The following is a 16,462-nucleotide window of genomic DNA, read 5'->3' as shown; positions in this document are numbered from 1 at the left end:
GTGGCTCAATCCTGAATCAGAATGACCTTCAGAGATGCTAAACAGTATTTGTTTCACCATAATAGTCTATTGGGTTTATGAAGAGTTTTCATGATTACCTGACACCTTCAGGTTCTTCTGCTGTGTTGGGAGCAGTGGCCTGCTGAGGCTCTGTATGAGGATAGGGCTCTGACCCCCACATCACACGAGGCTCAGAGAGGGAAACTGCATGATCTCTTGTAGATCGAGCTATATGCTCAAATGACTCCGAACTGGTGGCTGAGCCTTCCATCTGGTCTCTTCTCATCAAAGGCTTAGGAGGAATCATTCCTGCACAAAAGGTCAGAAAAAGATGGGGGTTGGAGGTTTGAAGGAGAGAAATGAAATAAACAAGAAGCATTAAGAGACATAGAATCTAAGTTATTAATTGATATTTGGTATTCTTGATATACTCAAGCTAAGTAAATACTTTTTGCCATAAAATTAATGAACTCAACAAATGATTACTGGCAATTATGTTTTTCCTTAAGTGAGGTTTTTATAGCTGCTATTAAATAAACAGATTTAAGAACTGAGGAACAAAGCAAGCAAAACCACCATAGCAGCCTATTTTACCTTATAGGAAAGAAAATACAATGAGATAATAAGCACTGTAACTCTATGCGTGTTGAAATATAAGGAAAATCACACCAATAGTGAAAACTTCAGATAAAATATTTCCTATAGAAAACTATTAATCTATCATAGTAATCTTAGCTGATCAATGTGCTATAAATTATGCCTTTTAAATTTTAAAATTTCAATACCACAATAGGATTTCTTGATCATGTTTTTATCACTTATAAATTTTTCTCAATAGTTTGATAATGGGCTGTCTGAATTTATTTCAATAGATTCCATGAAAGACTGCTAATTCTTTGGTTTTAGCTAAGCTACAAAGAAACAAATGTTAGCCTGATAAATATTAGAAAAACTAAGATGGAATATGTAATATATGGAAAAAAACAAAACTACAACAAAAGAATGAAACAATGTAGCAAATAGATATTGTTAATGAAACTAATTTTCCAGCTTAAAAACTTAAAATAACATTTACAAAACAGAAAATAGCAGAAGTAATTTGGTCCTACTAGTGCCTGGCATTTAACTACTCTGTGCTAAAAGCAAATTATCTAATTTTATGATTAAAAATCTAGCAGCCCTTTAAAGTTCTTAAAAGAATTAAGCTTAAAAATAGGAGAGAAAAAAATGAAAAACTCTGAACCTGCACAACTACAAGTGAGCCATGCAACAGAGGGGATTTGAACTCACCAGGATGAATGGGAGGAATATCCATAGCAGGTCTACCTGACATCATTCGAGGATCCATGTACGACTGCATCATGAGCCACCTTGGATCAAAGCCCATGGAAGCCAAGTGCTGAGGGTGGGGCTGCATGGGCTGGTACAGAGGTCGGTGTGGAGGAGGAGGGACAGCAGCCCCAGATGGCTGGGAAGGGACTGCCTGGGGAAGGACACCTTGCTGCTGCTGCTGCCACTGCTGCTGTTTCATCTGTTCCTGAAAGAGCAGAGTCCCACAGCTTGAGAGTCTAGTTCCATATGAAACATTAATATGACCAATCAAATCAGAAATAACAGGACATTTGGAATAATTCTAGAAAAAGAATTAAAAGACACTTAATAACAAAAGATGGCAAAACAAAAGAACAAGATATGGAATCGTGACTTGAGCAACTAATCACTTACTAATTATACTGCAGAAACCATTCCCTAAAAAGGGAGGTAGTGTCTATAAAGGAGGCAGAGGAAAAAGGAATGGCAGAAGTTCAAGGTAAAACCCCTATAAACAAACTATTCTAAAAACGGGAAATATTATAATTTTAGGAAAACCACTGTGCTTTATATATTGTAGGTTTTATGTCAAATTATTTCTCAGACTATTGAGCAATAAACTTTTTCAATTGTATATGATAAAATGTTTTTATTGTTACCTGCTGCCGCTGGAATCGTGGTGGTAAAGACTTCTGAAACTGTTTAAAATAACCAGATAAAACAGCAGGCCGGGATTGAGACCCTGATTCTGGTTCTGTTTCATGCGCCACTTGAATGGTCTCTTTTTCACTGTGATTGCTGTCTTGTCTAGTGAAAACCGGGTCATCCTCTGCCCAAGAAAAGATAAAAGATAATAATTTTTCTATAACACTTACCAAACACATGTTTGTGCTAAAGTGAAATTATTAGATATATTTAAAAAGGTAAGGAAGATAAAATCATCCCCAATACTCCAAAACACTGTTTTGCATTTTAATATTGATAGCCATCAATGAGGTAGCATTAGATTAATAAAACGTTTGATTTCCTCAAAGATGGACTCTTATAAATACTGAGATCACAGGTCCAAATGCTTCACTATACAAAAATCTGTATGATTGTCTGTGACAGTAAAACATTTCAAATACCTATCTTCCAATGGTTTAATAAGTATTAATGTTCCTATCAAATTTTACTTATAGTTCCAAAGAACTTACGTGAAAATACAAACATCTATACTTAAAATAAAACAGTGAATTTTTTTAATCAAGGGACTATTAGTTATAAAGAAAAAGAATGAATTTAAGTCTGATGACAACATAGTGATCACTGGCTATCTTCAAACATATAAATCATTATTCTATGTAAAGGGTGTCAAGTATGATTACACAAAAGAAGAACCATACAATACCAAAAAGAAAAATTTTCATCCCAAAGAAAACCATAGTCATATTTGTTCTAGAAAATGAGTATGAATATAAACTCAAAAGAAATAAAAGCAGGGTCTCAAAGAGATTTCTGTACACTCATATTCACAGCAGCATTACTCAAAATAGGTATGTAAAACGGAAACAATCCAAGTGCTCCCCAGCAGATGAGTATGGAAGGAAAATGTGGAATACACATACAATGGATTACTACGTAAGCCTTAAAAAAAGGGAAATTTTTGTAATATGCTACAATATGGATTAAGCTTGAAGTTGGTATGCCAAGTGAAATTAGCCAGTCACAAAGGCTGTGGAGAGAGGAAAATGAGGAGCTATTGTTTACTGGGTAGTTTCAGTTTTGCAAGATGAAGAGTTCATGAGACGGATGGTGATGATGGTTTCACAGCATTATAAATGTATTAATATTACTAAACTGTGCAACTAACAACATGGGGAAATAATTAATTCAAAAGATGCTAACTTTAATGTCACATTGTATTTAATCACAAGAAAAAAATTAGGGAATATATTAAAGCAGGGGTCTTCAAACTACGGCCCGCGGGCCACATGCGGCCCGCGGAGGAGTCTGATCCGGCCCGCCAGGTTTTTTGGGCAGTGAACGCAGCCGAGGTGTTACAGTAGGAATTAGTAGTTCATATAGTCCAGCCCTCCAACTCTCTGAGGGACGGTGATCTGGCCCCCACTTTAAAAAGTTTGAGGACCCCTGTATTAAAGCATCCAATAGAAGTTAATTCCGCCCCCCCCCAAAAAATCCCCAAACCCCACAAACTTTATTTTTTAAATTACACATGAAATTATATTTTAGATTTCTAAATTCAGATTATACACATTAAAATATACAGATATCAGACTTTGAATAAAGTGAAACATTTTGTAAAGTGTATATAAGAACAAATAAGACCATTTACCTTTATTACAGCTCTCACTTTCTGGTTTTTCTACCATAGTTTCTAAAGCAGGTTCTTTGTGATCGACTTTTTCCTCCACTTTCTCCCCTTCTTTCTTCTCCAACTCCCATTCCTTTTCCTGCTCTTTCGGCTTCTGCACTTCTAGTTCTCTTTCCTTTTCCTGTTGTTCTAGTTCTTTCTCTTTTTCCTTCTCCATTTCTCTTTGTTTTTCCTGCTCTCTCTCCAGTTCTCTCTCCTTCTCCTGTTGCTTTTCCCTTTCCCTTTCCCTTTCCCGTTCCCTTTCTCTCTCCTTCTCCCGCTCCCGCTCTTGTTCTTTTTCAAGTTCTTTCTCCCGCTCCCGTTCTTTTTCTCGCTCCCTTTCTCTAATTTCTTCTGGAGATGGCTGCTTGTCCACGATGCCCAGCTTCTCATTTAATCGTTTCAGTTTCTCGGCACAAGCTGCCTTCCTCTGTTCTTCCATCCTCCGCTCTTCCTCTTCACGCCGTTTACGAGCGCGTTCCACCGCTGCAGAGAGTTCTGACTGCTGCCTTCTTCTTTGCTTCCATATTTCATCTTCATCCGGTACTTGCTGCTTGGGGGGGAAAGGGCCTGGTCTTCCAGGAACTGCTTGTCGGTCCGGAGGAGGATGCTGAAACATTCAGAAAAATTATCCAATGAGATGAAACAAATCTATTTCTGACAAATGGGGTGTATAAGTAGGCATGGAGAGGAAAGAAAAAAACTCCACAAAATGTCAGAAATTTTCCCGATACACGTATTACATTAAAATGCAAACAAGTTGCCCTAACTGGTTTGGCTCAGTGGATAGAGAATTGGCCTGAGAACACAAGGGTCCCAGGTTCGAATCCGGTCAAAGGCATGTACCTTGGTTGCCAGCACATCCCCAGTAGGGGGTGTGCAGGAGGCAGCTGATCGATGTTTCTTTCTCATCAATGTTTCTAACTCTCCCTCTCCCTTCCTCTCTGTGAAAAAAATCAATAAAATTTATATTTAAAAAATGCAAACAAGTACCAACACGGGGAAAACATTAAATCTAGATTAATTCTCCAGACAACCACCTAATAATTACTGAGCATGTGCCTATGTATTGTCTGGACATGAGGCTCCCTCAGTATTTGTTGAATGAAGCTGTCACAAGATGACTTTCAGAATCCAAATTTAGAGACAAAGGAAATCTAGCATGTGTGTTTTAATAACAACTGCCGAAGATGGAAGTCTAAAGAGGGAGAAAAAGTCCAGAAAAATGCATGATGGCACGAAGTGAGCTCCGAGAAGACGGCAGTGCTACAGGGAAGGGCGGATAGCTGAAGATGCTAAGTAGGAAGAGCACTGCCACTCTACAGAAAGAGTCCCTAGAAATTGGCCCCAGAAGGAGTGGAAAGAGTCCTAGCTCCAAAATGAGAAATCCAGAAAGACCCATCTAGAGTCCAAAATGGATCAAAGAAGGATCACCTGGAGACTAAGTTTTAATGACTTAATTTTCAGTTAATGTGTTCTAAAACTAGTACTGTAAGGTCTAAAATCACTGCCAGCGACTATGCAGACTAGCAAAATAAAAAGGGTTGACACATTAAGGAATTATTATTTTTTTTTTTTTAAATACTGATTTTAATAAGCTACTAGGGTGAAGAAACCTAAAAAGCCATATATCTACTCAGAATCCTAAAAAATAATGGTCTGGTGAAAACACTGGGCTGAATATTAAAAAACAAAACAAAACTCCAGGAAGACAAGACTATAAATTACTAACTAACAGTGCTGTCTCAGGCAAACCACTTAACATTCCCTGGTGTTGTTTACTTTAATGTACGCAATAAACTCAGAACAAGCAAATTTTTTCTTTTTTTTTTTTAAAAAAACAACTTCGCTAAAGTATAATTTACATAAAATGTGATGCACACACCTGAATACTACTGCCCGATTAAGACATGGAGCCTTCTCACCACTCCTCTGCCCACACCCTGCCCCAGCCAGCCTCTGACCTATGCTGGCCAAAAAGGGTAGTTTTTGCCGAAACCGGTTTGGCTCAGTGGATAGAGCCTTGGCCTGCGGACTGAAAGGTCCCGGGTTCGATTCCGGTCAAGGGCATGTACCTTGGTTGCGGGTGCATCCCCAGTAGGGGATGTGCAAGAGGCAGCTAATCGATGATTCTCTCTCATCGATGTTTCTAATTATCTCTCTGTAAAAAATCAATAAAATATATTTTTTAAAAAAGAAAAAAGAAAAAAAAGGGTAGTTTTGCCTTTCCTAGGATTTCAAGGCATATTCTCTTTTGTGCCTGACTTCTTATGCTCAGGATAACAGGCTGAAATCACAGAGTGCATCAAGTTTGCTCCATTCCACTGCTGGGTAGGGTAGTACTCCTTCTCAGACACACGATTTTATCTGTGCATGGACTTGTGGATCACTTCTAGTTTTTAAAACTATGAATAAGACAGCTATCAGCATTTATGCCTTATGTCTTTGTGTAAATGTATGTTTTCATTTCTCTGGGATAAACATCTAGGGATGGAATTGCTGAGTCATATGGTAAGTATATGTTTCACTTCAGAAGAAACTGCCAAAAATCACTTATCATCCAAAGTGATTATAAGGTTTCACAGCCCCACTAGTAATGTATGAGAGCGTCAGCTGCTCTAATCCTCACCAGCATTTGGTGTCATCAGCCTTTTTAATTTGGGATGTGTTGTGGTTTTAATTGGCATTTCTCAGGTGACTAAAGATACCGAGCATCTTATTATGTGTTTCTTGGCCACTTGTATACCTTATTTTGTCAAGTGAATGTTCAAATCATTTTCTTGGGTCTTACTGAGTTATAATATACTTTTAAATTGTTGATAGTATTACCAGATGTCTAAAAGGGAATGAGAACACAGCCTTGAGCCCTCCAACACTCAAAGTCCAGTACAGGAGGCCCAGAAGGAATACAAACTGATGAAAGGAAAGAAAATAATATAATGCCTCAAAAGCAAGTAAAAAAAGAGTTTTAAGAAGGACGGAGAGATTTAACAGCTATGAGGAAGTGAAGACAAGTATAAATAACTCACTGAAATGATTTTGCCATGAAGGAGAACAGAGAAATAAGAGTCGAAATGCAAGGGGGATAAAGGGTGGGTGAGAGTTAAAGTAGGCCTGGTTTAAAAGATGTTTTGAGAGATAATATTACTGGCAAGTGATAGAAGATGGGATCTAGAGAACAAGGAAAAGAGGTAAGGGCAGCAGGAAGGCAGTTAGAACAGGAAGGGCACTGAAACGGGAAAAGTTTTCCTAGCGAAATGAGTTTGTTCCTCAGCTGAGAACGAAAAGGGAAGGGATGAAGAGGTAGACATGTAGGAGCTAAAAGATAAAGAAGGTTGATAAAAGTTATAAATAAAACACATCTGCAGTATCTATCCTGAAAACAAAGTCAAATACATATAAACCATAAGCCAGCATGTAGTTAAAATTTACCTGCTGTGCAAGCAACTTTGGGGGTGGTGGCAGGTGAGAAGATGGTCCACGTTCCTATGGATTGTTACAAAATAATTAGAGAAAGATATCTACTGGAAATATTTCTTTACATTCTATAGAATTATTCTGTGATTTCAATAAGGTTAGAATCTCAAAAGAACTTGGCAAAAAAGTAGAATTTTAGTGTATAAAGTCTGGAATTCTAGCCCAGGTAATTTGGCTACTTAGAAATATGCCTCTAATTTAAAATTTTTATTTATGTAAGCCCAATTCTTTTCCTGGATTTTCTCTCTAACAGCAAACTAAAACTGAGATTTACCTAAAGAAAAAAACAACATACATCTAAAACATGTTGGAAGCAGATACAATGTATAGCTATTCACTTGCTAATACATACATCATTGTCACAAACACACAAAAAATTTAGATATTAAAAAATGGTATGTAAAATATTTCTCGGCCACAAAATATCAGACATATGTCATAGCAATATCTTTACTGATACACTCCTAGGGCAATGGAAATTAAGGAAAAAATAAAAAAATGGGACTACATCAAAACAAAAAGTTTCTGCACAGCAAAAGAAACCATCAACAAAACAACAAGAAAGCCCACTGCATGGAGAACATATTTGCCAATGCTATTTCAGATAAGGGTTTAATCTCTACAATTTACAGAGAACTCATACAACTTAGCAAAAGGAAGATAAACAATCCAATTAAAAAATGGGCAAAGGACTTAATAGACACTTCCCCAAAAGAGGACATACAGAAGGCCGAGAGAAATATGAAAACACGCTCAAAGTCACTAATCATCCGAGAGATGCAAAACAACAATGAGGTACCATCTCACATCTGTCAAAATGGCTATCATCAACAAATCAACAAACGGTAAGTGCTTGTGAAGATGTGGAGAAAAAGGAACCTCGTGTACTGCTTGTGGGAATGTAGATTGGTACAGCTACTGTGGAAGACAGTATGGAGTTTCCTAAAAAAACTAAAAATGGAACTCCCATTTGACTCAGTGATCCCACTTCTAGGAATATATCCCAAGAAACCAGAAACACCAATCAGAAAGGATATATGCACCGCTATGTTCAGAGCAGCACAATTTACAATAGCTAAGATTTGGAACAGCCTAAGTGCCCATCAACAGATGAGAGGATTAAAAAACTGTGGTACATCTACACAATGCAATACTATGCTGCTATAAAAAAGAAGGAACTTTTACCATTTGCAACAGCATGGATGGAACTGGAAAACATTATGCTAAGTGAAATAAGTCAGTCAGTGAAAGATAAATATCACATGATCTCACTCATATGTGGGATATAATGATCAACATAAACTAATGAACAAAAATAGATCCAGAGTCAAGGGGCAGGGGAGGGAGAGAGGTTTAGAGATCAACCAAAGGACTTGTATGCATGTCTATTAGCATAACCAATGGACAGGGACACTGGGGCTTGCCCCAGGGGTGGGGGTAGGGAGAAAAGGGGTGTGTGTCAATTGAAATAAAAAGGAGACATATATAATACTTTAAACAATAAAAAAAATACCCTATATAATACAAGCCTAATATGTTAAGTGTCCAGTTGTCCATCCAAACAATCAAAGTATAATATGCTAATGATATGCTAAGGCAGCTCAACTGCTTGCTATGATGTGCACTGACCACCTGGGGGCAGACAGTCGACTGGTTGCTATGATGTGCACCAACCACCAGGGAGCAGATGTTCCAACCAGTAGGTTAGCTTGCTGCTGGGGTTCCACTGATCAGGACTGAGAGAGACAGGTTAGAAGCTCTCTGGCAGTCCCTCCCCAGCTGGTCCACCTCCCGCATCCCTCCAGGCCCAGATTGAGTGCTGGTGGGGTCCCTTGGCCTGGCATGCGCCTTCTTGCAATCCAGGGCCCTTCGGGGGATATCGGAGAGCTGGTTTTGGCTCGATCCTGCAGGCCAGGCAGAGAAACCCCACTGGTATATGAATTTGTGCACCAGATCCCTAGTATATATATATTTCTCCATTCTTTCACAAAGGAATTATCATTTCCCATTACGCCAGTAGGTTAAAAGTGACACAAAAGATGGATTTTAGAACACACAATACTTGAAAAATTCCTTTTCAGAGTTTCCAAATTTATTCTCCAATAACTAACCAGTGCTTTAAGAACAAAATTTAAACCTTCTATTATAGCATACAAAACTAATTACTGGTTCTTACATAGCTCTTACTCTTGCTCTCATTGCTAGGAATTGCTCTTTCCTGTGTTTACTGGCTAATTCTTGCTTCACATGCCAAGTCTTTTGTAAAGGCTTTTCCATAATATTCTCTAAGAATTCCCTATGTGCAGTCTCTCTTGCAGCAGTTTATCAGTGTGCTGTAACTGAAGTTTGTTGACTTTCTTTTGCTTTCATAAACACTGCTAGCTACCCACATTTATGCCCTGAAGGGACAGGTTCCTCTATCTGTTTGCATGACTTCAACTAATACGTGGAGTTAAGTGAACTCTTTGGAAGTTAGTGCTTTTTTATTCCCAGTTCTCAATGAACCTATTGCTACTTTGAAGTAGGATCAAATGTATCTGTTGCCCACATACTTACTTCCCTTCTTTAATAATGTTCTTCAAAATAGCTTAGAGTTAATAGACGTTTCTAGTTCCTGTGTGTGACCTCCCTACTCAAGGTACAATTTCACAGATGACTACTAACTAGGGTGTATAAAGTATTCACTGAACCATAAAGCCCTTCAGCAATGGTAGTCGGGCAAAACAATTTATTCCTCTACTCCGATATGACGGAATTATTATACGGAAAAAAAAAGGTAAAAGTTTAGTTTCTACATACAAGTCTGTTGCTGTATTAACAGTTCCTGTTATAGACAATAAAATCATGATTTAGATCTAGAGCTATTCAAGAAAAAAAAATATATAGTTTCCGTTTCCTAAGTCTTTGTCTAACTCTGATTAATAAGGTTAATTCATCCAAAGTATCTGCAGTGACGAAGATCTCCTTGAGCCCAACAAACCTGATTAAATGGCGGTCCTTTCCCATAAGGACCTTTTGCTACTGATGGCTGGGTAGGTAGCTGAGATGATTTATTGTTGGACACCTCTTCTGCTTCTTTTCGAGTCTCAGTGTTTTCAGAAGCTTTGGAACCTTGATCCTCACTGAAGAATTAAAAAAACAAGTGAAATAAAAAAGTGAGGCAGACAAACTTTACCGTAAGTAAATGCACTTTCTTTTCATAAAAAGGATATTTCCAGAGGTTTCAAGGGAAAAAAATCTATCAAGGAATTAAAGAGATGGTTTTGTGATGCAGTGGTGCTATTTTGTTTATTCAACATATAAACAAATTAGTACCATTATATATACCTGTACTGTAGTGGGGATTGGGCTTGGCCAGGTTATCACCACAAGATATAAAGTACAGTGTTGTCAAAAAACAGATGTGAACAGCCCTAGCTAGTTTGGCTCAATAGATAGAGCGTTGGCCTGTGGACCAAAGGGTCCTGGTTTTGATTCCAGTCAAGGGCACAGAACTTGATTGCAGGCTCCTCCCTGGCCTGGGACCGGACCTTAGACAGGGCTTATGCGGGAGGGAAGCAATCTGTGTGTTTTTCTCACATCGATGCTTCTCTGTCTTTCCCTCTCTCTAAAAATCAATGAAAAAATATCCTCAGGTGAGGATTAAAAAAAAAAAAATCACTCACTCACACCCAACACAACCTGGCAAAGGAAGAGAATTCTGTCATTTTCCATCCCCCTCACCCAAAGTCTCAACTAAATGCAATTTAGTAATATTACAGATACTTAATAACTGAATTCTAATTTATTTTGACTTAATGATAAAGATAAATCAAATTACAAAGAAAAACACTCACAACAAATCACAGCATCTCTCAACTGATCACGAAATAGCAGAGTGAAAAACTACACAAATGTATGCGTGTAAGCACGCTCCTATGTATTTTAAAAGTCTAATTGCTATGCCACATAATCTATATATTCCTGATGCTGAGGCCCCTATATTCTATAAGAAAGAAAAAATAAAGCTCCCATTTTCTAAGACGCTGCTTTTTAAGCTTAAAAAAAATCAAAGATTTGATGTAGCTTGTCTTGGTGTAGTAACCCAGGTAATTTTCCTCCAATTTTGTAAATATAGATCAGGTCAAGCAAGTAATAAGTTTTAAATGGTCCTTAATGTTGTTTCTCAAAATATCTCCAATTAGTCCTGGCTGAATCCCTCAGTTGGTCAGAATGTCGTCCTATACAACAAAAGTCTGTGGGTTCCATCCTCAGTTGGAGTGTGTACAGGAGGCAAGCGATTGATATTTCTCCCTCCTTCTCAAAACAATACACATATGCTCGGGTGAGGATTTTTTTTAAAAAAAAGATCTCCAATTAGATAGCAGTTATCTAAGCATCTTTGTTAAAACATGCACTTTCTTTGAAAACATAAAACTTTAATTCACTGATTGGCTGTATTTTTTAAATTGGCTCATTAATCACACCCCGACTCAATAAAAGTCCTCGGAATGGAATACAGAAAGTCTATAAATAAAGAACAAATGTCTATTAATAATGAAGCCTCTCAAATTTAAGGCTTATCTTGGCAATTCATTGTAAAAGATATCACAACAACTTACCTGCTGTTTTCTTTAGGACTGTTACTTCCTTGCTCATCATCATCGCTGAAATTCAGTTGTTCTGTATAATCTACTTCCATCTGGGCACCTATTAAAATAAAGAAAACTCAGAAGGACTGCTTAGAAGGATCAAAATTTTTAAACGCTTAACTAATTTTGCCTCTTACCTGCCCAACCTTCATCTGCTTCAGCATCTAAATTATCAAATTTATCAAGTTCCTTCAGTTCTGACGCACTGAGGATGGAGGGGCGTTCAGGCTCGGAGGCCCAGGAAGGAGGTGGGCCTCTTCCTCGAAGGCCTCTAATGAACGAGAGGTTATAAGGAGAAAAGGATACGTTTTAATAATTCTAAATTAAAAGATTGGAATTTAGTTCATTTCCATTCAACAATGTTTTATATACTACGATATACAAAATACAATGCATGCGTATGAAGAAATTATATAAATTTAGGATAATACTAATTTTATGCAGATGTTTAAGAGCAGACAAGGTTTTTTAATTGTCAAAGGTATAAAATAAGGCATACATATGTTAAAGAATAATATGGCTAATACTAATCTCAAAATACAGAACTTTAACAAAAATCACCATTTAGGAGGATGCTGAGCATTAACAAAAAGAGAATGGGAATTCCTCAACATTGAAGAAGAAGGGATAATAAACAAGTGTCACTGATTTTTATTTAGGGCCATAATTGTCAGTTTTCAGAATTTTATGTAAGATAATTTTGTTTTATAAAAGCTAGCCAAGTATAGCAATTGTACTTTGAGAACAGAAAAATGAATCAATTATCACAATCTAATCAACCACCAGAAAATCTTAATGAACATATATATGCATGTATCTTGTGGACTTTAATCATTTAGTAGTCTTACTTGTTTGTTTCAGATAAAGAAGGTGGAAACCTCATGGGGCCATGAAGAGGAGGATATGCCATCCTGGGATACTGTTGAAACATCTGAATGTGGAAAATGAACATTGATAAATGCCATTTGTAAGATTACTGCCACCAAAGTGTTTACAAATAATAATATAACCAGCACACAGCATAGAACTTTTTACCCATTAACAAAATTACATAAAAGTGATTGTGAACTGACAGGAAAAACTAAAAAAGATACGCATGCACCGCAGAAAACAGCAAAGCCTTAACCAAATTCAAGTACTTGAAAGGAAAAGTGAGACTTGATCCTAATGCAGGGATAAATTAATTGAAGGCAGATTTGCAGATAAGAAGAAACTAAGTTCAGGTAAAAATAAGGGAGAGTTTATACCCCAAGGGGAGTGGGCAGGTAGTGCCTTGGAGATTTCCTATGGGTAGGCTCAGGTGGGTTCTGAGTCAAGTTACTATGCAGACAGATTATAAATGGAGAAATCTGGGATTTGCTTTAATAATCCAAGATCGTAAGAAACAGGAGACAAGAGTGACCACAAATTAACCATTAAATATGGATGGTAGATATGGGAAGAGAGAGGTTCACTGCAATATTATTTATATTTTTACTTATGTGTAAAATATTCCATAATGAAAAGCTAAAGAAGATATAGCAATGAAGACTTTAGAACTAAAGCAGTATTAACCTTTTCTGTGCCATACACGACTCCTTTGGCAGTCTGATAAGTTCTATAGACTTTTAAAAATAAAAATGTCTTAAAATGCACCATCTATAGATGTGAAGTATGACAATTATACTAAATATTAAAAAAAAACCAAATGTCACATAGTAGTATATGTGCTTCTTTATTAGGTCATTAAATATCAAGTAGGTCTCTCCATGGGTCTAATAAATATTATGAAGTAATGTTGAGTATAAAGAACATTTTGAAATATCTAAAACAATGTAATGTATTATGAAAATATCAATGATCCTTATTAATAATAAAATCACAGGTACTGTGATTTGTTTCCTATATTCATTATCAAAGAAAATGCTAATTTTTATTAGTTGTTAATGAAAATAAAAACCTACTTTTCCCCATTCCAAGTCTCCTTTTGGAACCCCAATCAAACATCTCTCTTGTAAGCACTTGCTATTTAGCAATACTTACGTAAGGAGGCATCATAGCTCGGTACTGGGAAGCCAGGGCAGGCTGCTGTCCATTCAGTTTAGCCTGTGGAGGACCACAAGCTATCCTCTTTTCTACCACTTTGAGGATGTCATTTTGCTCTGATGACCCAGCTGTGCTTTCATCCTGGCCAGGAAGCTTTTCATCTTGGTCAGATGTTGATGAGCCAGCAGACTTACCACCATCTCTCCAACAAGCAACATCTGGTACAGAGGGAGGTAAGTATAAGAAAAAATCTGAAAATGTAACAGAGTGAAAATCTAATCTAGGCCCTACTAATGCTTTCGGTAGTCAAGAGCAGTGGCAGAGAAGATGTACACCAGAAGGCGTCACCAAAAGAAAATATGTGGTAGGGGAAGAAAACATTAGTAGTTCTGTATTAAGTTTTACCAATATTTGATAGGGAGTTTAAAATCACATACTGATTTTAAAATACTGAAGTTCCTTATGGAAAGGGAGTAAGAATTCTACAACCCAGACTTGTCAATAATGCTCATCATGCTTTCAATCTACTATTGCTAGTTATATGTGACCAAGTGAGCAGAGTTAGTGACTATATTATCTGGTTCGACTAAACTTAACCAAGTAAGACTGATAAGTGGTTTTACAAGGAATCCTTCTTTGGTAGGTAGCCTCATAGGGTCTTTTATCATCTGGTATTCACACCCTGTCTACCACCCACTCACAGTGTTCCAGGACTGATCTGTGTAACCTGCAGAATAGAGCAGCAAGTCAACATGAGTGAGCTTGGAACAGCAGCCCTACTCAAGTCAGTGTCAGATGACAGCTTTACTTCAACTGTGAGAGGAGTTCCTGAGCCAGAATCCCCAGCTAAGTTGCTTCCACATTCCTTGACTCTCAGGTACTGTGAAACCATGAGTCCATTCAGTTTCTTGTTTAAAGTTGCCAAATTTGCTTTGCAGCAACAGATAAGTGATGAAAATCAAAGGAAAATAGCAGAGCTGACACTCTATTCCTAATACTATAAATTCCTGAACATCACAGCAATTAAAAAAAATAAATAAATAAGATGCCCTGACTGAGTGGCTCAGTTAGAATGTCATCCTATACACCAAAGGGTCATGGGTTCAATTCCCAGTCAGGGCACACACCTGCGTCACTGGTTTGCTCCCCGCTTGGGACAAGTATAGGAGGCAACCCATCTGTGTTTCTCTTCCCCTCCCTTCCTCTTTCTTAAAAAACATATCCTCAGGTGAGAATTAAACATACAAATAAGATGATTTACCCAGACCTGACAAGAAATGGGCCCAAATTATGAAATATATCAGGGTATTAGAAATATGAATTTGTAACCATTACTGTAAAGAAGAACTCCCCCAGGAATACAGGTTCTTTAAGATATTTGTTAATGACAATATGAAATTAATACAAATAATAAGCCTTAAAGAAATATCAAAGACTTTATATTTCCATTTCAAATTTTTGCTTTGTAATATACTTAATGCAAGTATCTGTCACTATCCAAACTTATTTGGTTCCTGGATTTGAGTTCAGAAAGCAAGGGATCCCTAAATATTAATGGAGTATCAAAAAATATTTTATAAATATGTAAGTATATGCATATTGGAGGTTTGCCCTAAATATTTTATTATTGTAAAAACAACCAAATATTGATGTGCAAATAAGTCACCTAAGCATCTTGTTAAGATGTATATACTTCCAACAAGTTCTCAAGTTGGACTGATACCGTTAATGTAGAAACCACATTTAAATGGCAAACAACTAGTTACTGCCTGCTTTTTAAAAGTAGGCAAACCATACATACAACATTAGCAGGCAGGAAGTTACATCACAAGATAAAATACAAATGTAATCTCATTCTGTTTTTATTAAACAGAAAGCACTCTTACTTGGTGGGCGTAAACTGGGTCCAGGTCCATAGTTGTCATCATTTGCTTCTTTTTCTTTTTTTTCCTGATCCCCAGCTGCCTGCAAGCTGGGAAATTCTTGCTGAAAATGACTATTCACCTGGATTCCTATAGATTTGTTTTTTTAAAACACACAAAATATTGAATGTAACTTTCATACCAAAGAATATTTAAAACCCTCCCAGGATAGAGCTGCCTTTTTCTGGTAAATTATTCCATATTTCAATGATGATTATTCGTAACCACAAAACTTTTTAATTATTTATATTTAGAATCCCTTGGAAAGTTAATGAACAGCCATGAGGAGATAAAAATCTAAGGAACATCCCAGACAATGTCACAGAGGACTCATTAAGATGAAGCCAAGTGAGGAGTTTCACTTTTGTTTCTCTCTCCTTTATTTCAATAGAAGTAAATTCCTTAATACTCTTTAAGAATCAGTTCAAATTATATCACTGAAAAAGATTTTTCTTTTTTCTGGTTAATCCTTCCCTGAGCATATTTTTCCCATTGATTTTAGAGAGTAAAAGGGAGCAGGAGAGACAAAGAAAACATCATGTGAGAGAGAGACATTGGTTGGTTGCCTCCCACATGTACCTCGACCAGTGCTGGGGATTGAGCCTGCAACCATGGTACATATATGCCCTTGACCAGAATCAAACCTGCAACCCTTAATAGTATGTGTGGGCTGACGTTCTATCCATTGAACCAAACCGGCTAGGACTGAAATAGATTTTAATGAATACTGCAAGTATCGTGGT

The 16,462-nt window shown here is 37.1% G+C and overlaps 2 protein-coding genes across 18 annotated transcripts in view; one reads left to right on the top strand and one right to left on the bottom strand.

The window, feature by feature from the left end:
- PRRC2C (proline rich coiled-coil 2C) overlaps window positions 1-16,462 on the bottom strand; it is a 72,504-nt gene that overhangs the window by 37,624 nt on the left and 18,418 nt on the right. For 13 of the 17 annotated variants that reach the window (XM_084865963.1, XM_084865966.1, XM_084865959.1 and 10 more), the window contains exons 5-15: window positions 15,684-15,809; window positions 13,795-14,015; window positions 12,621-12,703; window positions 11,910-12,043; window positions 11,743-11,830; window positions 10,122-10,263; window positions 7,097-7,150; window positions 3,647-4,274; window positions 1,971-2,140; window positions 1,291-1,537; window positions 99-309 (exon numbers count right to left, since the gene is read on the bottom strand). In XM_084865963.1, coding sequence (XP_084722089.1) covers window positions 99-309; window positions 1,291-1,537; window positions 1,971-2,140; window positions 3,647-4,274; window positions 7,097-7,150; window positions 10,122-10,263; window positions 11,743-11,830; window positions 11,910-12,043; window positions 12,621-12,703; window positions 13,795-14,015; window positions 15,684-15,809 — 2,104 coding nt within the window. The remainder of the gene's footprint in view (window positions 1-98; window positions 310-1,290; window positions 1,538-1,970; window positions 2,141-3,646; window positions 4,275-7,096; window positions 7,151-10,121; window positions 10,264-11,742; window positions 11,831-11,909; window positions 12,044-12,620; window positions 12,704-13,794; window positions 14,016-15,683; window positions 15,810-16,462) is intronic. The other 4 variants (XM_084865968.1, XM_084865970.1, XM_084865969.1 and 1 more) reach the window with 1 other exon arrangement.
- Window positions 15,817-16,462, top strand: part of LOC311613004 (histone-lysine N-methyltransferase SETMAR-like) — a gene marked incomplete at its 3' end in the record, with an annotated part of 161,999 nt that continues 161,353 nt past the window's right edge. Inside the window, exon 1 of the mRNA XM_084866477.1 lies at window positions 15,817-16,382. The remainder of the gene's footprint in view (window positions 16,383-16,462) is intronic.

Source organism: Pipistrellus hanaki (genome assembly GCF_964339955.1).
Source record: "Pipistrellus hanaki genome assembly, chromosome: 18".
In the NCBI taxonomy this organism is placed as follows: domain Eukaryota; kingdom Metazoa; phylum Chordata; class Mammalia; order Chiroptera; family Vespertilionidae; genus Pipistrellus; species Pipistrellus hanaki.
Note: the sequence above shows the minus strand (reverse complement) of the source record. Positions and strands in the feature narration are given on the sequence as shown.